The 23,720-nt window shown below is 45.8% G+C and overlaps 2 protein-coding genes across 7 annotated transcripts; one reads left to right on the top strand and one right to left on the bottom strand.

The window, feature by feature from the left end:
- The first annotated feature begins 152 nt into the window (after positions 1-152).
- kctd17 (potassium channel tetramerization domain containing 17) lies at positions 153-11,317 on the top strand. 6 transcript variants are annotated; one of them, XM_040177632.2, is made up of 7 exons: positions 153-627; positions 3,581-3,689; positions 4,076-4,167; positions 4,695-4,838; positions 6,257-6,382; positions 6,834-6,984; positions 8,332-11,317. In XM_040177632.2, exons 1-6 carry the CDS (start codon positions 325-327, stop codon positions 6,942-6,944), a joined length of 885 nt encoding a protein of 294 aa, XP_040033566.2. In that variant the 5' UTR covers positions 153-324; the 3' UTR covers positions 6,945-6,984; positions 8,332-11,317. The 6 variants fall into 6 exon arrangements, with proteins under 6 accessions (XP_040033566.2, XP_040033567.2, XP_040033564.2 ...); XM_040177633.2 differs by having other exon boundaries at positions 4,692-4,790; XM_040177630.2 differs by having other exon boundaries at positions 165-627; positions 4,692-4,838.
- On the bottom strand, positions 11,151-22,549 carry gucy2cb (guanylate cyclase 2Cb). Its single transcript, XM_040177606.2, has 27 exons — positions 22,139-22,549; positions 21,480-21,592; positions 21,043-21,110; positions 20,557-20,772; positions 20,287-20,408; positions 19,605-19,707; positions 18,469-18,583; positions 17,866-18,007; positions 17,022-17,104; positions 16,799-16,907; positions 16,513-16,594; positions 15,691-15,796; positions 15,539-15,598; positions 15,394-15,459; positions 15,083-15,187; positions 14,857-14,943; positions 14,552-14,684; positions 14,332-14,469; positions 14,097-14,173; positions 13,910-14,001; positions 13,659-13,817; positions 13,363-13,555; positions 13,118-13,292; positions 12,910-13,008; positions 12,734-12,828; positions 12,516-12,592; positions 11,151-12,403 (listed from the first exon to the last, which is right to left on the bottom strand). Exons 1-27 carry the CDS (start codon positions 22,329-22,331, stop codon positions 12,214-12,216), a joined length of 3,198 nt encoding a protein of 1,065 aa, XP_040033540.2. The 5' UTR covers positions 22,332-22,549; the 3' UTR covers positions 11,151-12,213.
- Between the last annotated feature and the right edge of the window lie 1,171 nt (positions 22,550-23,720).

Below are 23,720 nucleotides of genomic sequence, written 5' to 3'. Positions count from 1 at the left end.
TAAATAATGTGTTACTTTGGATGAAGAAGCTGACCACTCAGTCCGGGACACATCCACTGCCTACTTTAACATCTAAAAGGTCTTAGATTACTTGGATTTTCTTATGACACCCTTACGTTCCATTATTTTGAAAGTACTTTTCGGATGTACTACTCCTCACTTCCGGCGTCGTCACTGATCTTTGAGGCGTCGCGGTATTGTGGGCGGAGCCTCCTCGGCCGGACTCGGGGAGAAAGAGCCGAGGCAGCAGCGGTCACGGACGGACGCCTCCTCCTCCTCGTCTCCATCTCGTGCCTCGCGGCGGTTTTTTTTTTCTCCTCCCAAATGGCAACCCCCCCGGGCCTCCACCTCAACAGCAACAACAACAATAACAACAACAACAACAAAGACAGCGAGGCGGGAGAGAGCGCGACGTCCGCCACGGCCAGCGCGAGCGAGCCCGGCGGGAAGGCGTCGCAGAGCCTCGGGAACGGCTCGGTCATCAACCCGCGCGCGGGGAGCAACGGGAAGTGGGTCCGGCTGAACGTCGGGGGCACGGTGTTCCTCACCACGCGGCAGACCCTCCTCAAGGAGCAGACCTCCTTCCTGTACCGGCTGTGCCAACAGCAGGACCTGCACTCGGACACGGTGAGTCCCCCGCACCCCCCCCCTCCTCTCTTTGTCTGTATTCAGTGTTTAGTGCTGACTGAGATGTGACGGGTGTGTTTGTGTAAACAAATACGTTGGCGTGTTGTTCAGCTCCATTATAGCCGGGCATGTTGACAGGTTAACGTTTTTATTCAAAAACACTTTCGTACAAAATATCTCGCTATGATTTATTTTGCTCTTGCCTGACTAAAGGCTATTTATCCATTAGAGACTGTGTGGTAATATGATCATTACTGACTCGTGTTGTGTTTTAAATCTCTAAAGGTTTCAGAGTAGCCATAGAGGGACTAACTATTACTGTGTCATCTGTGCACCATTACCAACACATCTCTATGTGCACTCTGCAGATGCAGACATAGAGATGTCTAATAAGCAGCTGATGTAGATTTACAGCTCGTGTGTGTGTGTGTGTGTGTGTGTGTGTGTCAGCATCATTTTTGGCTGTGAATGTAGCTTCAGTCAGATGGAAGAACACGTGCCTCCTCTTCTGCAGGAGTAGCCGTGCAGCTGGCATCTAATGGTGAGGTGGTGTGTGTGTGTGTGTGTGTGGGGGGGGGGGGGGTATTATGTGTCTTCCAGTCACATGTTAACTGAATGCACTGAAAGTAAAGGCTCATGAATGATGCATGTTTCTGTTATGCTGCGGCCTTTGATCTGAGTGTGTGAGGGGAGTGGGGCTGCAGCCCTGGTGTCTGCTGTAAGTGGACGTTCGCTGCTGGCTGAAAAGCGCTTATCTTGAAGATGTCAGCGCTCGGCGACTGCAAACGAAAGCGAGCCTCCCGGACGGGATAAAATGGACGGATCGGTGCTGAATGTCTTTGCTGGGTAGCAAAGCCGAGCGATCACAGTCGGGATGAGAATTAGCCAGTTTTGACAAGCGAGTTTCCTTCTCTCTCTCGCTGACGCACTTACTGCTGTCACCGTAGAAACGGGAGCTGAGCTGTGGGCCAACGGGATCCCGGAGGAGCATCCAACCATGGAGTGGTTTTCTTCTTCTTTTTTCTCACCCGCTGCTGTAGCCGGTCACCGGACATTTCTACCTAACATCTGTATAGCAGCACCGTAATCTCTAGATTAAGTCGTATATAGGGAGAAACCTTTCGAGATAACGCGGCTGACTGTAGAGATCACACCTCTGCAGAGGTCTGCGCACACGTAGAATAATTGTTAGTAGAAGAAGTGCAACAGGACGGCCAGTTAACTACAACCTCTTAATCCTATTACTGCGGATTTGTGATCATCAATGGCTTCCCTCACATGAAATGGGGGGGGGGTGGGGTGGCGCAGCGCGGTCAGGCCCGAGTTCAGATGTCATGATGCCGTAACGCAGCGATATCTGTAAAAATGTTCAGGGGATTTTTTTTTCTTCATGAAATTCCGCGACACGCCGGGACTCGCTTCATCGCAGGGACCATGAAACCTGCGCCTGAACCAAGCATCTCATTTCAACAAGAAGCAGAGTTGTTTGAACTTGTTGCTTCTCTACTTCCAGAATTACACAATCAATTACACAATAATTCCGGGCCGCACAAAAAAACTGTTAACTTTGTTAGAATCGGGGGTGGAAAACTTCACACAGACTTTGATTCTTTTCTTCCTTTTCTATTTCTTGAGAGGCGTCTGTGGTGACGATCTGAGGACGATAAACTGGGCTGATCCCAAATTAGAAATCGTACAGTCTGAAAAACAGAATCACGGCCAAATGTGTTTCACTACATTTCATTTCAGCATCTAGATCACAGCGCATGCGTGTGTTAAAGTAACAAAGGGAATATGTTCACACAGCCGCTGTAGTTGGCAATAAAAGACAAGCGGCATGAGAGAGCAAAGTTCTGCTTAACAGGTGAATCTATCTGATGAGGAAGTTACTGCCCCCCATTTAAAGTTATTTTGTTTTGAATCTGTAGTATCTAAAGAAACTCTGAATTCCTTTGGTTGCCAGAACTTGTCAGTAAGTGTAAGACAAGGAAGTGATCAATTAGCATGGATTTGATTTGATTGATGGGAGGTGTGCCAAGTTGAATCAACAAGGAGGTTTAACCTCTGGCCTACTTTCTCTCACAGCGATCAATCATCAATCAGTAACAAAGCACACACGTAACCGACAACCGATTACACAATGGAGAACGCATACAAAAAACGTGCAGCGTCCTGATTTCATATTTAACTTTTCCGTAGAACACCAGCTCTTTTAACGGCGGGAAGCGTCAGTCGGAGTGGACAGTCTGCCCGTCCCTCTCTCTGCGGAGACACCCAACCATAGGTTAACGCCAGCCGGCGGATTCTTTCACTTCCTCTTCATTTCACAACGAATCCCCTCCAGCAAGGGCCCTTTTTTTTAAAGTCGACTCTTAAAAGGAAGATGTGCTTCAAGCGATCATCAGAGCAGAGGGTGTGTGTCTGTGTGTGTGTGCGTGTGCGTGCGTGCGTGCGTGCGTGCGTGCGTGCGTTGACATAACAGCCGGGCCGGCGTTGGCAGAAGTAGCCTGGAAGTGGGAGAGAAGCAGACTGTCGTTCAGTCAGCGCCGACGGATCGTGTCGGGTTGCAAAGCGTCATCCACTGTATACAAGGGGGGGAGGGGGGGGGGGGGGTTATTTGGGAATAATAATACCAAACAATGATGATGAACAAAGCTAAGAAGTATGTTGTTCTCTAGCTCGTGAACTTTTGGGTCTAAAAATACTGCAACATCTTCGGAAAGAGGTCCATTAATGGTGAGGTCCAAAAATAACAGGAGCCACATCTTCTGTTTGAGACATTACGCAGATACGCCGCCTTGAGTACTATAATGAGTGAAAAAACACCCACGGCCTATAATAGCTTGACATTGCACTGCTTCCAGCCCACAGTCGCACACCACCGTCGGTTGAGGGAAAAGTCTATCTGCAGCTCACGGTTTCATCGTGTGCTCCCTCTGTCCTTCTGCCACAGGATGACTCCGGAGCCTATGTGATCGACAGAGACCCCACCTACTTCGGCCCCATCCTCAACTACTTGCGGCATGGCAAGCTGGTCTACAACAAGGAGCTGGCAGAAGAAGGTCTTTAATGTGCTTTGACTCCGGGCCCTGCATTGCCTCACGGGATGTAGTTTCTTTAATTTAATTATTTTAGTTACTAGTTTTGAGAAATATGTGTGCTTGTACCAGGGTGCAGCCATAACTATAAGATACAAATAATCCTAACCATTCAAATAAATGCAAAACCCATTAATGTTGCACGGCAACGACCAACTGCTAGCTTTCTGGGAATCAGTGGATGAAACAGCTAAACGGTAGTTTGGTAAAGTAGTAGATATGTGAGTGTGCTGGTAAAAAAAAAGGGTTCAACTGGTATAAGATTGTTTTTTAAATAAAACGTACACACAAAGTGGTGGTGTCCACAAAGGGGCTGAGCCATGTTTAGCTTTGTTTGTTTTTGCCTCCAGGTGTTCTGGAGGAGGCAGAGTTTTACAACATCACCCCACTGATCAAACTGATCAAGGAGAGGATCGTGGAGCGGGACTCCAAAGCCACGCAGGTAAACACAGGACTCCTCCGAGGGGTTTTCTGCTCTGATAGCCGAGCAGATGGCCACCGTGTTTTGAAATGACACTGAAAGCAGCAGCAGCGGTGTGTGTGTCTAATGTTGCACATGCTGCTTAGCGCAACAGTTGTGTTGGTATTCCGGAGTCTATACTGTAACACACACACACACACACACACTCCATTGTGGTGGTGATGTAAGAGAATGTCAGTCACGCAGTCTTTGTTCTGTACATCAGGCTTCTTTGATCTTCTCAGGATGGTTGCGCTCTCTCTTACATAATCTCACCGCCCCGTCAAACACACACCCACCTTCTCTTCTACCACACTCGCAGCTCGCGTTTGAACACCGTCGCTGGACAGCGACGTGCCTACGTGGTCGCTAGCTCGCCGCTACACCGCTGTCTTTCTCTTCGATATCCTTCCACCGTCTCCGTGTTACGTCGCAGCGCTTTGGTCCAGGCTTACTATCAATATGCCTGCTGCCCTCTGACCCCGCCTCTCCTCCGCTTTCCCCAGCAGGCGCCCCCCAAGCACGTGTACCGTGTGTTGCAGTGCCAGGAGGAGGAGCTCACCCAGATGGTCTCCACAATGTCAGACGGCTGGAAGTTTGAGCAGGTCAGCGTGCGCGCCTGCAGAAAGCCCCGCACCGGACTGCTCTGGACTGTGGGTTGGACTCACGCTGCTGCTGACTCTTCAATCTTGACCCCTCGGCCCCGTCCCAACCCCTGCTTTCTGCACTCCCCAACTGAGTTTAGACGGCACTGGTTTGCATTGGCTAGATTGATGTATTCTTTGTAGGTAGGACTTGTCTAGCGGGTCCAAGTATATTGACATTTATTTCGGAATTTAAATTTATAAATACTTCATTGCAGACACCACGTCACCACAGGCACAGCACCCACCCGTCACTATCTTTTACCTTTAGCTCATCGGGGCTTTAGAACCCAGATGACGCTCATATACTGCGCGGGTTCTGGAGTATTCTCAGGGGATTATCTTTGTCCAAGAGGACAACCAAGTCTGTGATGGGACTTAGACCCTGTTAACAACAAAGCATCTTCACATTGTGAGATCAATGTCCCAGACTGATTGGTCACTTTGGGCTTCTGTTATGGACGCATGAAACCTATTTTGATTGATCGGAGCTAAAAGCAATATACTGATCTACCAGCAAGGGACCACTACTTACATTTATTTAGAGAAATGTCAATTTTTGTTGTGGTTTCCGCTCCTAAAATTTCAGAAAATTAATGGGTTCCAATTGATCCTTTCTCTTTATTTGGACTTTTAAAATTAGCAGGTTTTTTTTGGTGCGTCTAAAAGGAACAAAAGAAGCAATTTTATCATATGTCCACTTTGGCTCTGAGAAATTGTGATGTGGGTTTAAAGATATTTTAAGACCAAATGATTCATTGGAGAAAAATAATTGTCAAAAACTGGCACACAACTGGCAGGTTGCAGAGCAGCTCTTACAGCAGTCTGATGGATTATAGAGGAGCCCCCCACAGCTCACAGTGGGATCGCACAGTAAAAATAGACTCAATTATATTGATCTTTTGAGTCCCTGTAACGAATAGGGGGCATTAACAGTATCCTCTGAAGTGAAGGACGGCCCCCAAGTCGAGAGGCGGCCGTTCATTTCACTCCAGCGGTGACTCTCTGACTCCAAACTCTGAGTCTGCTGGAGTTTTAATAGGTCAGCCTATCGACAGTGTAGCCTAGAGTCACATGTAGACACCCTCCCTGCCCCCTCCCCCCTCCCAGAGCTGTCCCCATGCCCCACTGCATCCTGCACAGCCACGACCTGCACACTGTTCCCTGCAGAAGCTGGTCCTACAAGAACAAGATGCATGGACGGAGTGGAGTAGCAGAATGTCCGCCCTTTGACCCCGCCTCCCCTTGCCTCCCAGCCCCGCCTCCCCTCCACCATGCATGGGCCAAAGAAGTCCTCCCTCTCTGTCGTCTTGGATCCCAACCGTCTCCGTTCCTTTCTGTCTTTCTTGTTTGTTTGTTTCAGTTTTTTCTGCTGTGATTCTTCCTGACGCTGCGTCTCCGTCTCCGTGTCCCCTCCTGTCTTCTAGATGGTGAACATCGGCTCGTCGTACAGCTACGGAACGGAGGACCAGGCCGAGTTTCTGTGCGTCGTCTCCAAGGAGCTTCACACGCCGGGATCTGGTCTGGCTACCGAGCAGAGCCACAAAACCAAGGTGAGTGTGTCCGTCCGCTTCCTTTGCTCCATCGACACGCGTGTCGAGACGCGATAGCGGGGAGGCGATGGCGGGGAGCTAAAAAAAGGCTGAAAGTATTAAATGTCTTTTGCCCTTGAAAGGTCATTCACAAACACATTCGCTCCATCATTCACACCTCTCTCTCTCTCTCTGTCCGGCTATTTAATCAATCAATCACTCACTTAGTCGTCCTGTCTAACTCTCACACTGTAATCAATCTATTTTCTCTCCTTCTCATATGGATATATATATATAATATTATATATATATATTATATTTCATTATATATCTGCATTGCTCTATATTTACCTCTAAGCTTCTCACAAACCACTCATCACATGTTCATTTTTTTATCGTTTTCTGTCCTTGTTCTTTTTTTTTTGTCCTTTTTCTTTTGTCTTTTCCCCTCCGTCCTTAATGCTGAATGAAGCCGCCCGAGGTGCAGGAAGAAGAAACGGCTAAGGAGGAAGAGGAGGAGGAGGGAGGAAGAGAAGGAGGAGGAGGGGGAGAAACCACACCAAATGAGTGGCTTAGGGAATGAGGGAGTCGTGTTTCTTTGTTCCAAAGAGAGGCGGGAATGGGTGAGGAACTGTGCAATAGATGTGCTGGCTAGAGCTGGTAGATTTTACTCTTTGTGTGTGTGTGTGTGTGTGTGTGTGTGTGTGTGTGTGTATATATATATATATATATATATATATATATATATATATATATATATATATATATATATACATATATATATATATATATATATATATATATATATATATATATATATATATATATATATATATATATATATATATATATATATATATATACATATATTGTGTGTGATATATACAGAGATCGGGGGTGTTTCATGTCGCTGTATGACCTCTATGTTGTTCTCCAGTGAGCCCAGTGCTGACTGACAGCTGTGTACATTAAACCTAATACAAATACAAGAATACAAATGCAGAGAGAACTGTGCACTTTGATATTGTTGGAGATGTTGGTGTCTCTCCCGAGTCCGCTGCTGAGATTTGGAGGAGGACACATAGCGACCGTCTTTTCTTCTGTCACGGGAGAATCACAAAGTTGCCCCCCGTCGATCACGTGAATTAGAATCACTATTATAATCTCATTATGAGAAAGATCTGAGTTTTCAAATAATTTGAAATTATCAAATTAGAATTTGAAAATTATCATTTATAATTGAATAATAAATTGTACTAAATGAGGACTAGCAGTGACGTTGACTTGCTGCTGTACAGTAATGACCCCCCGGGGAGTATGAGGGATTAAAATAGATTTCAGCTTTATTCATCTGTACAATGCATCCGACTTCAAGTATGGAAGTTCCTTGCGCGTGGCACCCGTCAAAGACACTTGTAAATGACTGTCGGGCCAATGAACCGCCACCTTTTCCTCCCATCGTCAAGAAAGACCCGGGCGCTGCTCGCCATGGCGACCTGCACCATCTCGTGTTTGTGTGTAAACACGGACCTGCGTCCTCTGGCCACGGCCTCTCTAGATATTGATTGACCGCCGTGTCTCTCGGGGCTCTCGTTACCGATGTTGTGACATGAAATACCCCCCCTGACCTTTTCGGGGCAGCAGTAGTGTAGGATGTCCGTCCCGGTCTGTGCACGGACTGTGTGTAGGGTCCCCACGTAGACGCACACAGACACGCAGACATTTCAACCTACACAACCAGGTGAATGTCACACATTTGAAACGTGTAAGACGTGGTGAAGGCACGTTGGTTTCTGTTGGTGTTCCCAACCATTATGCACATCAGTAACAATCATTTGCTCTCATTCTGTCAACATTTTCATAATCAGCGTCATCACAGCCAAACTACAGCGTAGATTGTATCAAATGTTCATAGATTAGAACGCCGCGCATCTACAATTCCCTAATCTCTGTTTTTTCTTATTCCACAGCTTTTCCAGATCCACGGGTCCCGGATGTAGAAACCCTCAGAATTTAAAGTCATTTTTTCTCGGCCTATAGCGACTGTATATATGTGCGTCAATGGACATTCATCACAACTGAAGTGTAGCGTTCACTGACCGCTTCACTGGTTAGAAACATTACAAAATTACCAAAAAGTGAAGAAAAAAAAGATAAATTCCCTCGCAACATCTTCAAAAATGTTTTTCAGTGGAACCAGTTCCACTAGTAGGTTGGAGCGTGTGTGGGTGACATATTGCCACGGGCAGTAGTGTAGCTTAGTAAATTATAACCAAAGATCCTGATGAAGAGGGCGGAACCACGGTGCTCAACCAGACTCTGACATCGTCTCGTCTTCGATGCGCCGCGAGGAGCGATCGGATGGATGGCGTGAAAGCTGCGTCTTTGGGTCACTGCATTAACCGTAACACAACACCGTCATTTGTCTTGCACTTTCTAGAGAAACACTCCCGCACCCCCAGGAGGGACCCGGCCCGCTAACCGCTAACGTTTCAGCCGGCGCAAACTGTGCTGGCTCGGGAAATACTGACGGTCATTTCATTATTCGTCGCTGTCGGGGGGAGAATGGGCGAACGCTGGTTTCCTCTCATTGTGGTTACTCATACAAGGCGCACAAAGGCGTGTTTTCGTATGTGTTTAGCGGTGGCCTTCAACGGGAGTCCGGGTGCATCAACCCGGATGATTTGATCTCGCCGTGAACACGGGTTAGTGCAGGTGGTTCGGCCTCATGGTAAAACATGTCAGCGGAGCTATTTCTTGGTTCAGTTGGCCCTGAGTTGACGGGTGGAAGCGATGCGGCACCAGACAGACGGCACTCTCGGCGGTCTCATCTGGCTACAGACTTGAGGTCAAAGGGAAGCGGGATCAAGGCGAGGACGAGGGGCTGAGGCAGCGGGACGAGGCGTCTCTCCGTCACAGTTACGCGGGCATCCACACAATCTCTTCTGTCGTCATCGACGCCTGTGAAATATCGAAGAGCCGATCTGCCGCAGTGGAGGTGGAAGGTTGAACAGGCCGCTGAGAGGCGCTCGGATCACACGTGACTTTTAACAGCCTCTAGTGGCGACTTGGAGGAACCGCAGCACGCATCAAGCGTGTGGCACGCATGCAGTGTAAATAATGCCGTGTCATGCAATGAATTCATTTCTCCGTGTTGTTCGACTAATACGCCGACGCCGGGTTTAACGGGAGATTCACTGGAGACACTGGTGGTGTAGTTGTTGAATGCTGGAAAATAAGAGGAGCACATCGTCGTGTCGTAGCTCATCAGAAAACATTCGACCGCATAAAACACATTAGACTTTGCTGTACAGATGCTAAAGGAAGCAGGGCAGGAATTCAGGTTTATTTTGAAATATTTCACGGACGCATAAATAACTCAAATATTTGAGGTAATCTGCAGTTCTAGAAGCCCCATTACGCACATTACATACAACATACCAACCCACATTTGAGTCAGACATATAAGCCCAGATGAGATGGTTATGGTTGTAACGGGGTGGCAACGTATGGCAGGATGATGTCATAGTGGCTTCTTTGGTTTTTAATAGAATTATTTGATTTGAATGTCCTTTGTCCTCTTAATGTTTACAAACGCAGCTGACTGACCCTGAAAGACCTGCAGTCATGTGGCTCGGCCCGCTGAGGTCGACCTCAAGCACACATTATTTTTTGCCTCTAAAGATTTGCGTAACCACACTGATCCTCACCCCCCCATCGAGTCACACTCGGGCTGTTTTACACGGGCATTCAGCAGTTTGAGTTGACCTGAGACAATCAAGAAGAAAGATCATTGTCGGCGACTTTCTTTTATAACATTTTTGATAATCAAATCTGAAGAGAAAAACGGGCTGTTGTGTGTTTGAGTGTGCATGCTTCCGATAAAGTGTCTCGTGCACTGAAGTGTAAAATAGAAAGCGATGTCCCGGGCATGCGAGGCCCTTTGCAATAAACACCTTATCAGCTGGATGAGCAGAGTAAACGTTAGACTGGTGTTACGCATCAAGCAGCTGCAGCCTCCTCCAGTGGCTCCTCTCAGCACGGACACGTCACAAGACAAGTGGTGTTACCCGCGTTCATTTTAAATCGCTGTTTTAATGTTGTAGTTGACGGATGGGTAGTTTGCAGTCCTGCTGAGAGGTTTGGTATTTGTGAGCATTTCTTCCGGTTTGTTTGTTCTGAGAACTCTTATTTTACATAAAGTGCAGAGACAATGAAGGTAAAATTGTCGCTTATGAGGTGAAGCTGGTTTCACACAACTCTAGAAGCCTGAAGCTGTTTAGTATAAAAATTCATGCCTTTTATGTTTTGTTTTTTTTACTTTCAAGTGTCTAATTTATTCTCGCCGTTTTTTTTCCAAATGTTACACAGTAAAAAACGGGGATTGTCTTTTCTAGTTGACCCACTTTTATTTTTCAAAGTATATACTATTATGTTATTTAATCGATCAGTTCACAAAGCTGAACAGATCTTCCTGAATGATTATGTTTTGATTAATGATTGGATCAGTATTGATCAGTAATTTGCATGTGCAGTTCCCGGGTTTGTTTAGCCGGATCCTCACTTCACCTCCTTATTTGCACACAAAATGTGTTAACTTGTTTCTGCTGTTCACTTTATATTTGATGTGTAAAAGTCTACTCAGTAGTTCTGTAAAAGAAACAAACCTCTTTCAGGCAGCTGTTGGAAGAAAACTATCTGAGTCTGACGCTGGAGGTGTTTTTGTTCTTCTGCTGTCCATGGAGCCTCGGTGTCTGTATACATGAACCGTTGTGACAAATTAACGCCTCAGACGGACCTGAACGGGCTCCAAGAACCGCTGTGGTTTTATTTTGTTTAGTTTTTTCACCTGAACAATACACAACGTTTTCCACAATGTGACAGAAAGTTTTTCTTTAATTTAATAGAAATGAATGTCACCAAAACATGAATAAAATATTTGCCTTTTTGTTTTAAGATACGTATTTGAAATTTTTTTTTTTAGGCAGATGAGCCCACGTCATTGAAATTCAGTGGAATAAAAAAGCAGTATGTGGCCTCGAGTTGATCTCAGGTTGAAATGTTCCAGAGAAGCGACTGCGGTTCGAGCTCCTCTGGCTGCCGCTTGGTCACGAAATACAAATGAATATAAAGTAACCAGTGAAATAACTACATGCGTTATGGCTTCCACAGAAATGAAATTAAAATAACTATTAACATGACAGCAGACAAAGGTTTAATCCTTTGTTTTATTGCCTATTTGTGCTCGAAGCGTACGTGTGATTATGTAATAAGAGCTCCTTGAAGTTAATCCTATACTTTGCTGTAAGAAGGAATAAGTCACCTGATGAATATCGTGTCCTTTCACTCAGTAAATAACTTGATCAAGTTTCTTTAGAGCCTTGTTTATAACTTTTATATGGGATATTAATAAGGGCCTGGATCTATTTAATCCAAATGGAATACATGATTATATTCAGTATAGCGCTCTCATAGAATATGATTCAAGAATAAAGTATTAGTAAAAGAGAAAGTAAAATCCAAAATAAACTTTTGCTTAAACAATTAGTCGCTAATTTGTCTTGCATCGTGTCATCTTTACTTAACAATTAAGCTCCACCCGCATCGTCTGCTGATAAGATACATTCATCATTATATAAATATATATAACCGCCTTATTAAGCAGTGGGGAGTAATTGCAATTTCTCGTATTTCATGTTTTCCAGGATCATTTGAAATCCATATAACCAGAGTTTAGACTAAGCGGTAAAAAAAGTTGCATATTTAAACTGTCAATGAACCTGAATATGCCGGACAAAGGTCCACATGTGCGCTGACACTACTTGGAGGTAGTGTGGACGCGGCCTTCACAGCTACAGGAACGTGCTGAGGGTGTTATCCACAGTGGCCAGATGCAGGTACTCGGGTTGGTCGCTCTCAGACTCCGCCTCCTCGCTCTGCCACGAGAGCGTCTTCTTCCTCCGGACGGAGCCCCGAGAGCGCCGCTCCAGACACGCCAGGGTCATGTTGGCGAGGTCCTGCTGCAGCCGCTGGAAGTTCTCACTGGACGAGCAGGAACCAGAACGTGAACAGGGACGCAGCTCTACAGCACTGGCTACAAAAAATGTAAGGTACTATATTCGGGGTAAATAACACCGGTGGCGGGTTTACTTACGTCGTGGGTGGAGTTGGGAGGTCGTAGTCTTCGCCCTTCTCGCCCGTCAACCAGCAGGTGGTCTCAGTGCCTTTACCCTTGGGAAACACATTCACACCATCAGTCATGCCGGTGAAATCTGCAGACCTTGAGTCGATGCTCTCTGCGGAGTTGGTGGTTTCTAGGTTCTATTTCAGATGGTTCACCGTGGCGTGTTCACTAAAGATGCCCCTCTTCACCTTTAGATACGTTTCTCCTCTGACCTCGTACTCAAACTCGCAGTCCGTCCTCTGCAGGATATCTATAGTCGGCTGACTGACGTGGATCCGCAGGGCTGGCGGACGTAACGGAGAAGATGGTGAATTCCTTTGATTGCTTAGCTTCTGTAAACTGGACCACACAGGTCTCCACTCACGGTGTCCAGTGGACTCCATACGAGACGCTGTGTTGACCGTGTCTCCAAACAAACAGTATCTGGGCATCTTTATCCCCACGACGCCTGCGGCACAGGGACCTTGGAGACACACGTCAGATTTCCATCATAGATGCTTGGACGGATCAAAAGGAGGTGAAGGTTTCAGAAGAGCTCATGTTTTCCAGGCCAGAAGGCTGTTGCCTCCTACCTGAGTGAACGCCGATGCGTATCCACACCGGGATCCCCGGCAGGTGTCTCAGCTGGAAGTTACCGATGAACGCCAAGATGTCCAGCGCCATGCGGCAGACATCCACCGCGTGCCTGTTCCCGTTCCGCTTCGGGAGCCCGGAGGCCACCATGTAGGCGTCGCCGATCGTCTCCACCTGAGCGCGGATGAAAGAAATGCTCGGTGTCCGCGCCGTTCCGTCTGGATTGGTCTGTCCAAGGACCTACCTTGTACACGTCGTGGTGGTCGACGATGGCGTCGAAGCCGCCGTAGAGATCGTTGAGCATGTCCACAACTTCCATCGGTGTGCTGTACTGGCACAGGGTGGTGAAACCCACGATGTCGCTGAAGTATATCGTCACTTCCTCGTACAGCTCCGGCTCCACCACGCCGCTCTCCTTCAGACTTTTCACCACCGGGCTGCGCAGAGACGAGAGAAAGGTTTTAGTACACTAAATATGGCGCAGGTAGGCTGCCTTTCAGATAGCAAGGCGATAGAGAGATTGGTGAAGTGTGAACGGACCCGGGAAGCAGCATGTAGTTGAGGCAGTCCGCTCTGTCCCTCTCCGCCTTGTAGAGGGCCGTTCTCTCCTCCACCAGGTGCTCCAGGTTCCTGGAGTACATCTGCAGTCTTCTTATCATGTTGTCCATGTAGCTCTCGTTGTCCCGGTTATGAATTTCACTGAAGCAAAACGGTAGAGAAGGATGAATGAAAGCAAAGGGAAGAAAACCCACAAACACAAAAATGTAATAAAGAGAAGCCGTTAGAGTTACCTGATGATTTTCCCCAAACACGTCTCCACCCTCTTAAAGTCAGGTCTTTTTTCTGGATCCTCATCCCAACAGCTTTTTATTAACATGTAGACCTACGAGGCCGACAACACAAAGCTTTAAAGACGCACAACACACACACACAAGGTCGCTCGCAGATGAAGATGGCACCCAGCGAGCATCAGCTCACCTTTAATTCTCTATCCGAAGCCGTCTCAAAGTTCAGATCCGGTCTGAAGTAGGACATGATGACCTTGGAAAGCTTTTCTGTTGGCAAACACATTATAAATTAATTAATTCAACAGAGTGTGTAGATCACACCAAACAGCTCAATCATATTCACACAATCCCCCAATAACTCTCTTAAAACCCAAACTCTTTTGGTTTTTCACGAGCTCGACGCGTGACCGTGCGGCGCGTCGCACCTGCTCGGTCGGAGCAGCTCTCGGTGTAGAAGGTGCACTTTCTGAGCACAATCTCTTGCGCGATGATGGCGAAGCTGTACACGTCTCCTTTCTGAGAGGTGCCGTGTTTCCTCAGATGCTCCGGGGCGGTCCACAGGTCTGAGACGGAGGAAGGAGAACGTGACCGGTCGCGTTGTGGAGACAGAAACCCAGCGAGCAACGCGACGCACCGTTGCTTTACCTTTCCCGGGGTTGAGGAAGCTATTGCAGCCAAAGTCTGTGATCTTCACCACCATGCGATTGTCCACCACACAGTTAGTGGACTTGAGGCGCCCGTGCACCTGGAGGTTACTGGCGTGGAGGTAGGACATGCCCTGAAACACACCGCGGGGTTTAGATGGAGCAGTAAATCATTTGTAAGCTGAGCAAAGGAGTCCTGTGTGATGGAATGTGTTAGAAGGACGTGTGTGTGTGTGTGTGTGTGTGTGTGTGTGTGTGTGTGTGCCCTTCAGATCCACATGATCGACACCGAGTTGTTTGTCGTACCGTGGCGATGTCGTACATGACGGAGATCTTGAACTCCAAGTCTGCAAAGGTTTCTTCTGGGTACGACACCTTGTCGTTCAGCACGTACTGGGACAAGAAAGGGACAAGACATCTTGAGACATAATCACATTCTTAACGTGTTGCTCATCCCGTAGTGACATGTGCGGACTAAACTCCCCTTGGAAACCGGAGGGACGTGAGCTGCACACGAGCAGGCCGTACTCACCCTGAGCGACCCCCGCTCTCCGAACTCAAACACCCCGAACACGCTCTGATCGATCTTCACTGTGCCGTAAAACTTTGTGAGGTTTGAGTAATCGATTTGTTTCAGCTACAGAGAAAAAAATGAAACAGAAGTCGAGAAAAACAGGAACCCGAGACGGGCACACACACACACACACACACACACACACACACACAACTAGAAGCATAAAGACGATGAATCAGTAAAATGCCAACATCACACAGACCGCCTGCTCTGTGTGTGTGTGTGTGTGTGTGTGTGTGTGTGTGTGTGTGTGTGTGTGTGTGCTTTACTGCGTTCAGCTCCATCATCTGGTTAATGTCTGCATCCGAGTACTCCAGCTCCTTCAGAATCACAATCTGAAAACAATCACACCAGCGATCAGGGCGACACCTGCCAAAGCATGCGGATTGACTCCAGAAGCTCCTGTCCGGCTACCTTCTTATCGTAGAGCGCCCGGCGGATCTGGATTTGCTTGGTTTTCCTCTCGTTTTCAATCTGACGGGGTCACATGGGGGACACACACGTTTATTGTGACTTGATGGCAGCGTTGTGAACGCAGCCTCCAAACGCTCTACGCGTGATTTGACCTTCAGAGAGATGACGTTGGTGAGCTGGTCTTTCTCCAGCACCGTCACGAGATCAGAGGGGATGTGGAACCAGCGCTGCCTGAGCTGACGCTCTCTCCTGTTCTGTCTGCCGGAAAAATACACAAAAACATCATAACACAGTGATCCACGTCTGTTTATGTATCTTCTCACCAATGTTTTCTTTGGGTTAAAACCAGAAAGAGATCCAGAAAACTGCCATTTGTACATTTTCTTATTAAAGGTCTTGCATAGGAACTGCATAGTGTTAACATCACGGCTTCCGAATTTTCACACGTAATTGTTTCAGATCATCAAATAAATATCCAAACCTATGTGGCCCTGTGCGGAAAGTGAATCCCCCTCTTGATAAATCATGAATGAACTGTGATTAACTACATTTTTTAGAAAGCTGTTAAGAAATGACCTTTCCACACGGGGCCAGGTAGGTTTGCATATTTGTTTTTCCTTTGCTAAATTAAAATGATCTAAATGTTGTATTTACTTGGGTTATCTTTGTCTAATATACACATTTTCCTGATGAACGGAAACATTTAAGTTGCAAAAAGTATAAGAAACCAGAAAAGGGACAAAAAACATTTTTTGTATAAAGAGCAGATAGAAACAGATAAACGTTAAAAGTGTTTTGCTTAATGTTCAATGTGATAAAAAGCATCTATACGTGTAATACAAATGCAAATACATACAAATAGTGAGACTGATGCAGTTCAACAAATGTCTGCCTGTTGCTACCTGCCTGTTTCAAGCCTACTTTGGACTCTCAGATTTGTACGTTTTTCAATCATTGAATAATTTGCTACTCACTTGAAGAAAATGAATGCGATGGTGGCCACGACCGCCACTGTCACAGCCAACACGATGACAATGATGTCATGAAATGCCAGGACTGAAGGAGAGAGCACATGTAAACATTGGAAAAAAACAATAATAAACAAACATCATCGACTGTAGGAGACCCAGACAAAGTCTAAAGCTACGTTTGCTCATGGGAGATTCCCGTTTCAACTCAGAGAACTTAAATGTTTATCTGTACATAGACGGGCCTCATCTTACCGACTAACCACTAAAGACCGTCTCCCACACAGCGTACCTTCGTCTGGCCGGAAATTAGGAAGTTTTGTTCCCCAGATGAAGGAAGGGTCCGTTTCAACCACTTTCGTTTTGCCGAGCTCGGTGTCGAATGTGAATAGAGGTCGGTACTGTGGATCGTAACATTTTATTTTATTACTAAAGGTTTTTTGTCAGATGTTGCTGACTAAAGGATCTGTGTTTCTCTATTATTCTCTGGCGAGCGGCACAGGAGAAGGATGTACCTTGATGTCATTGGTGGTGTAAATGACCGAGAGGTTCACGTCTCTGTCTCCATGATAGTCCAGCTTGTAGTTTCCAGCACTTCCTGAAAATAACAACATGAAAGGTCTTAAAACGCAAACATGGCCGACACTCTGCTCACCGCCACCTTGTCAGGAACCTTCCCGCTGTAAAATAGAGCACCGTTGGCTCTCACTCACATTTTAATAGTGTTATTCTGTTATTTGAGAGGGAAAAAAACAACCCTGTCCGTCTCCATCACAAGAACACCCTCAATCTCTCGTTCAGCTGCAGCGCCTCATCGCTTCTTCTCAGTAAAAACTACAAATGGTCATAACAGACCCATCATGTGAACATCTATAAGCTTTTGTTAAACATTGACCACGGACTTCTCAGACCTTTTTTTAGGTGTTTAACAAAAAAAAGGACATTTGAATTTGACTTTGAGACGAGGGAACAAAAGTACGGTTTCTCACTTTCTGTGAGCAAACGTTTGCTAATCACAACTGAAGACAAAGTAAAGCTGAAGTTGAAAGGAAATGCAATTGTTTAACAGGTATTTGGTCTGAAACAAAAGTTTAAAACCACATTTTAAAAAATGTTAGTGATGACTTCAGACGCTCTGGTCTCTTCTATGTTCCTCGAGGCATTTTCCATTATTCCGCCACCAAATGAATACGTTGATTCACTCATTTTTCCTCTTTATTTCTCTTTCCACCGTTGGTTTTGTCTCTTTCCAGAAAAATATCCAAAGTTATTTATTCAACATTCCAACCATACTGACGGAGGGCAAGACTGTTAATTCCCCCTCTCCCTTCCTCCCACTATCTCTCCCCCCTTCCTTACCATTGAAGGAGATGTTTCTGAAGTAATTCACATTGACAAACTCCATCTGCTGAATCTCGGAGGGAGTTTTTTTAAGAATTTCCCTCATCACCTCGCCTATCAGCAGCACTGAATCATGGTACGCAGCCACGTAATCGTTCATCTGCAGAGAAACAGAAAGGGGGAGAAAAACGGACATTTGGAACTATTTCCATGGCAATAATCTGTATAAGAACAACTGCTCTGTAGATTATTCAGAGGAAACAGGAGCACTGATGCTGGAAGTAGTCGTTGCAAACAATAAGCAGATGACATTCTAAGAGTGAGATAAAGTGCAACTATAGCAACTCCACCGAGACAACAAGTCACTCTTCAGGTTCCACAAATACAAGAAACAACGTTTAGTTCCAAAGATGAACTCATAGTGAGATACAACACGTCAGTCACCGAGCCTGTAGGCAGACTTATTTTAGACTTATTTCTCTCTCTGCATCGAGCCTTGTTGCTCAGCAACTTCCTGACCGTACATTTCCATTTATTCGCTGAGAGATACAAAGAGCCTCTTCCTTTAAACAGCGGGAAAAAGCAGAAGGTAGTAGAGTAGATTTGGAAATGTGTCCCCACCGTGTGGTTGTCTCTCAGGTCCGTGTTGATAGTGTAGTTTCTGGTGTTTGGCATAGTCAGCACCAACACGTTCCTCATGAACGGCATTGACGATGTGTTGGTGTAGTACTGATCACTGTGGAGAGGAGGCAGGGGAGGTTTCATTTAAAATGCTGTATCTACAAACAACAGAAAACAAAACCCCAATAGAATATACTAGGGTTGTCAATAGATTTTTAAAATTTAACTAATTAATCGCACATTTTGAAATTCATTAATCTCGATTAATGAATATTGTTGTTGTTACAATGTTGTTTATAATGAATGTCTTTCTTCTCAAGACTAAATCTTAAAAGTAATGACTAATCACTTTAAGAAGTGTCTATTTTTGTTGTTTAATTGTTAATGTTATTTTAAATACAAAACTACACACATTTGATCGACTTGGAGACAGAATTCCACCGGGTGGAACACTTTGAACTAGCGACTCTTCCTGTTGTCCTCATGCACTTTGCATCTCTCCATACTTTCCATAATTTAACGACCGTGTTTGAAGCGCCAACAATCTCCCCACATTTAGGCAGGACGTTTTCAAACCACCTCTGCAGACTGTGTGCCGCGCACAGTAACGTTAGATGTTGAGATGGAAGTAGCATAGCAGCTAGCTTAGCCTAGCAGCTGGCTTAGCATAGCAGTGCTTTAAGGGGTCTGTTTGTCACTCACCCCCCTTCTTTTTGACATGTGGAGTAATTCCTCTGCACAGGTCTCTGCTGTATGTCGCACTCCTTTTTTTTTTTACTTCCAATGCGAAAAACTGTCTCCATCTTGATGAGCCGAACGTTAACTACGTTAAAATATTTTGTTGCATTAATCTTGGCCACATTAATCGCATAGATTAATGCGTTAATGTTGAGAGCCCTAGAATATACTCAATTATCAATTAAAGTTTGGTGAAAATAATTATTTGTCATATAGGGCCTAGTATATGTACCATATCTCAAAGAAGGTAATGAAAAGAGCCAGTTGTAACCAAACAGAATGAGGTTTTAACATGTTTACAGGTCGAACATATGCAGAAAGAACCAGAGTAAGAATGATGAGAGAGACAGTCAATTTAGAGATAGAAGACACTAAATGAATGAATTGACAGCACTGACTTGTAAAGGTCAATGAGGATGAAGATAATATCAATGTTGTCTGCAAGTTTGGAGCCTCTTTTCACCTCCTCTATGTCCGCTGGGGATCCACACATGATAAACACTGCAAACAAAGAAGCGGCATGTAACACGTCACACCACAGACCAGGAGTGTATGCAGTTATTTTAATAACATTCTGGCCTTTGAGGAAAACATGGCAAAATATCCCTTTGTTTAAAGCTGTGGCATTTGCTGGCAGATGGCATTTCTATCTAACAGCGTCCCTCACAGACTATAGTACAGGTCTTGATGGTTGTGGAGACATAATTTGTCCCCTCTGCAACAAAATGCTAAAGTTTAGATGTTCATTGTATGAGATAACACTCTCTGATTATTCTCCCAAAGTCTAATACAATGTGGCGGCCAAAGCCACTGAAAGCTGTTGCCAGTGTGAACCGTGGATTATCCCATTCATCACCATTATACAGGCAACTGATACTGAAAAGGGACAATCCTTTATTATACTACTATATTAGCATATCTACATCTATATAGAGAGGAAGGATATTTCATGTATGTGGTTTCTCAAGCCAGAAACATGAAAGTTGACATCCTTAAACTACAGCCTTGTATCAGAGGAACTTAGATACCGCAGTTCATTCAGACATGCTGATGTATTGTACAAGGTCTTAGAGGCCTTACGGTTGCTTGTCCTGTTCTTGGGTGACGCCAGCACATCATTCAGTTCCGCTGGTTTGCGCAGCACATTTCTCTCGATTTTGTGGGCAAACTCGCCCGAGTCTGCATCCAGTGCATTAATGTACCTGAGGAATGGCATCACACAAAAGAGCAGATGTGTATTTTATCATATCACCACACAAGCCATTCCTGTGCGTCTTGCCACGCACACATGAAGGTAGTCGCACACAGCAGATCTCATTCCCACCTCTGGAGTACTCGGTAAGGACTCACCAAAAGCAATCCTCCGTGTTGCTCTGTTTCTTGTAAACGTAGGCCGTCTCCCAGGCAGGTTTGATCTTGTTGTTGTCTTTCCAGAAGTTGATGAAGAAGTCAGAGATCTTGCGTGCCGGCGGCAGCAGGCGTTGGAGGTTGAGCATGTAGTCGCAGGAGAGGCCGAAGCTTCCCGCCGAGAGGATGGGCGTGCTGAGCTTCAGACCCGTTTCCGCACTGAGAGGAGAACGGCGGATGACTACATGTGCATGGAGGTGTACATGTGCATGGAGATTAAATCCTGTCCCTAAAGCCCTCCCGTCCCCCAGAAAGACATAACCATGGGTGTAAGGTGGGTCACACCTTCATACAAAACTACCTAATTTAAGAGTAAATCCCACATGCAATGTCCTTGACCCACATTTTAAACCAGTCAAACACCGTGTGAAGCTCTAAATGACGCATCTGCGTTAATGTGGAGTCGAGCTTGGAAACAAATGCACTTACTCAAACATTTGGAAAGTAGCGTAGGTGCAGACGGGCCCAAGCACGGCACATCCCAGAGAGCCTTTACTCTGCAAGACAATCCAGATGGGCCTGAGGATTTGTTCGTCGGTGTGGATTGTTTGTTTCAGATTTGTCTGCACAGTTCATGTGGCTAGTTTTAGGCGGGCTTTTCTGCTAGTTTTAAGTTATGTGACATCTGTCTCTGTAAATATTTGTCCACAAAATGCATTAATGAAGTGAACATTTAGAATGATCCCCATGGGGTCTCTTTGGAGTGGTTCCTTGTTTAGCTGTTCACATTGTGCACAATCAGGATGCTGCAGCCTCCAATTGGACCCCTTGTGGATGTAACTTTTAATTCCAAAAAAACCCACCAAGCAAACAAGCACGTCGTGCCTATTACATCATTATTGTGGATCAGAGTTGGATTTACTTACCATCAGGCTCTTCAGCTCGTCCACTGCCTCACACGCGCCGCTCTTGCATCCTGTCTGCCGATAAAAGGTCGGTCTGAACCCGCCAAAATTGGCCGTGAGATTAAATCCTGTCCCTAAAGCCCTCCCGTCCCCCAGAAAGACATAACCATGGGTGTCCATCGGTCGTCAAATCTCCTCTCTCCGAACAACAGTCACAGTTTAGATACTAAACAGACACACGCGTGATCTGCATGTTTTGGGAGGGACTGTGTTGTTGCAGTGAGCAGTTACTACTCAGCTCGTCAGCTGAGACCAGCAGCTATTCAGTTGTGGTGTTACATGTTATGTGAAAAAGAAGCCCTGCTCATGACTGGCAGTATCACTCGGTACTGTAGTATTTTCCAACAGTGAGGGAATCAGTCCTGGTGTAACTTCAGCTCGCTCTGGTGGATCATGGGGAGTTCACGCTGCAGATACCTCAGCAGAACTTGTCTTACAACATGGAGCGTAAAACAACACTACACACAGACGCATCCGTTTATTCTCAATTTATGAGACTGTTTCAGTAAAATACTAATTACATTGTCCTAACGTATGCAGAGTTCACAGTAATGCAGTTTGATAAAATGTTTCGTCCACGATGTAACATAATTCGGTCGACATGCAGATGGCTTACTTACCTTCTGCAGCATTAATGGTGGAATCCGTCTCAATTGCCTTCAGTATTTTGTCCTTGACGAGCCTCAGACTCCACGGAGACTCTTCATCCTCCAGCAGGATCACATTGATGGTGACCCCTTCCAGACACTGTTCAACGCCCCGACACGGAGCGGCAACAACCGCCAAGAGGCACAACCCCCACCATGTTCCCATCTTCAGCCGTGAGGGTTAAAGAGAGCCCATGATCCGTTAAAGGCTTTTCGGGATTGTCCTCTTGGCTGGTCTCTTCCAGAGTTTAGCAGTTCCCCCGCGAACAAACTACAACTAATTCCTCTTAAGTTTTTGTATGTTGCTGTCTGATCCGGGTTCGGGAAGCTGACTTCACAAGAGCAACATCCAGAGTCCTTGTCTTTGTTCTGCTCGGACACGTTCACGACCTCTCCGTGGCTTCTCACCTGTCCTCCACCTCAGGTTGTTAATATACAACCTTTGGAGGCACGGAGGCGGGGCCACGTCGGTGTGGTTCCAAGGTCAGTGTGAATTACAAGCTTGTAGAATTTGCAGCTGGTCGCGATCGTGTGGGTGATATCAGGATCCCCAATAATGATCTTATACTTCACTTTGTGTACTTTAATATGCTTGCTCAGATCTGAAAACTCACAGTAACACACGAAGGACCAATGACTGCCGAGGTTGTTGTCTCTGAGCACGTAGTCAGTCCACACACCGAGAGGAGACGCAAGCTGCTCCTTGGTGAGCGTGGATGTATTTTGAGCTTCCCGTAAAAGAACATTTAATCTTCTTCTCATCGGACCATTACACATTTTACAGCATGACTTGGGCTTGAATACATTAGTATGGCGGCATCATTTATATGGGCTTGGATGCTCCTTTTTTCCCAAAAAAGGGTTGTCCTTCTCTTTCCTAATCCATCAATGTTGAGCTTGTTTATCCTAAATGTTCCTTGTTATCAGCAACAGTTTTTTCCCCATGTGGGCTTTTGTTTGAAGGAGGATATAGCGACAAGAGAGGAACAAATCTGTCCCCTGCTTTTGTCTTCACATTTTAAAAACCTGCCATGTCATTCAGGCGTGGCGATCTTTTAATATTCACTGTACACGTGTGTGTGCGTGTGTGTGTTCTCTCTGTATGTGTGTGTGTGTGTGTTCTCTCCGTATGTGTCAGGGAAAGGCAGACATCAAACACAGACACACTGCTTGTAAATCTCTGAGCAGAGCGTGCAGAGAAAACAGAAGAGCAAAGGTTGGTTGGACCATAAAACTCACCGATAACGTGTTGTAAAACAGCGCACACTTCACGGGTTCCGCTTACGGGCTTTCTGTACATTTGATCTGTAACCGACGCATCCTGCAATACGTTATCTGAACGATGTAAATAAAAAGATTATCCTCACTTAATTAGTAGCACCTCTTTGTGTGTGAGCACTAATGACACACACACACACACACACACACACACACACACACACACCACACACACACACAATTTAATGACAGGAATTCATTATCAACGCATTACTTGCAACAATCGCCTCACAGTGGATCTGTGTGTGTGTGTGTGTGTCTCTCTCTTATCACACAC

Source organism: Gasterosteus aculeatus, chromosome 5 (genome assembly GCF_964276395.1).
Source record: "Gasterosteus aculeatus chromosome 5, fGasAcu3.hap1.1, whole genome shotgun sequence".
NCBI lineage: Eukaryota > Metazoa > Chordata > Actinopteri > Perciformes > Gasterosteidae > Gasterosteus > Gasterosteus aculeatus.
Note: the sequence above shows the minus strand (reverse complement) of the source record. Positions and strands in the feature narration are given on the sequence as shown.

Excerpts from the sequence above, each read along its gene's own strand:
- kctd17 (XM_040177630.2), top strand. The coding sequence starts at position 325 with ATGGCAACCCCCCCGGGCCTCCACCTCAACAGCAACAACAACAATAAC. Across the intron at positions 628-3,580 it reads AGGACCTGCACTCGGACACG|GATGACTCCGGAGCCTATGT; the intron begins GTGAGTCCCCCG and ends CTTCTGCCACAG. Across the intron at positions 6,383-6,833 it reads AGCAGAGCCACAAAACCAAG|CCGCCCGAGGTGCAGGAAGA; the intron begins GTGAGTGTGTCC and ends TGCTGAATGAAG.
- gucy2cb (XM_040177606.2), bottom strand. The coding sequence starts at position 22,331 with ATGGGAACATGGTGGGGGTTGTGCCTCTTGGCGGTTGTTGCCGCTCCG. Across the intron at positions 20,409-20,556 it reads AACACGGAGGATTGCTTTTG|GTACATTAATGCACTGGATG; the intron begins GTGAGTCCTTAC and ends GCCATTCCTCAG. Across the intron at positions 14,944-15,082 it reads GAGAGCGGGGGTCGCTCAGG|TACGTGCTGAACGACAAGGT; the intron begins GTGAGTACGGCC and ends TTCTTGTCCCAG.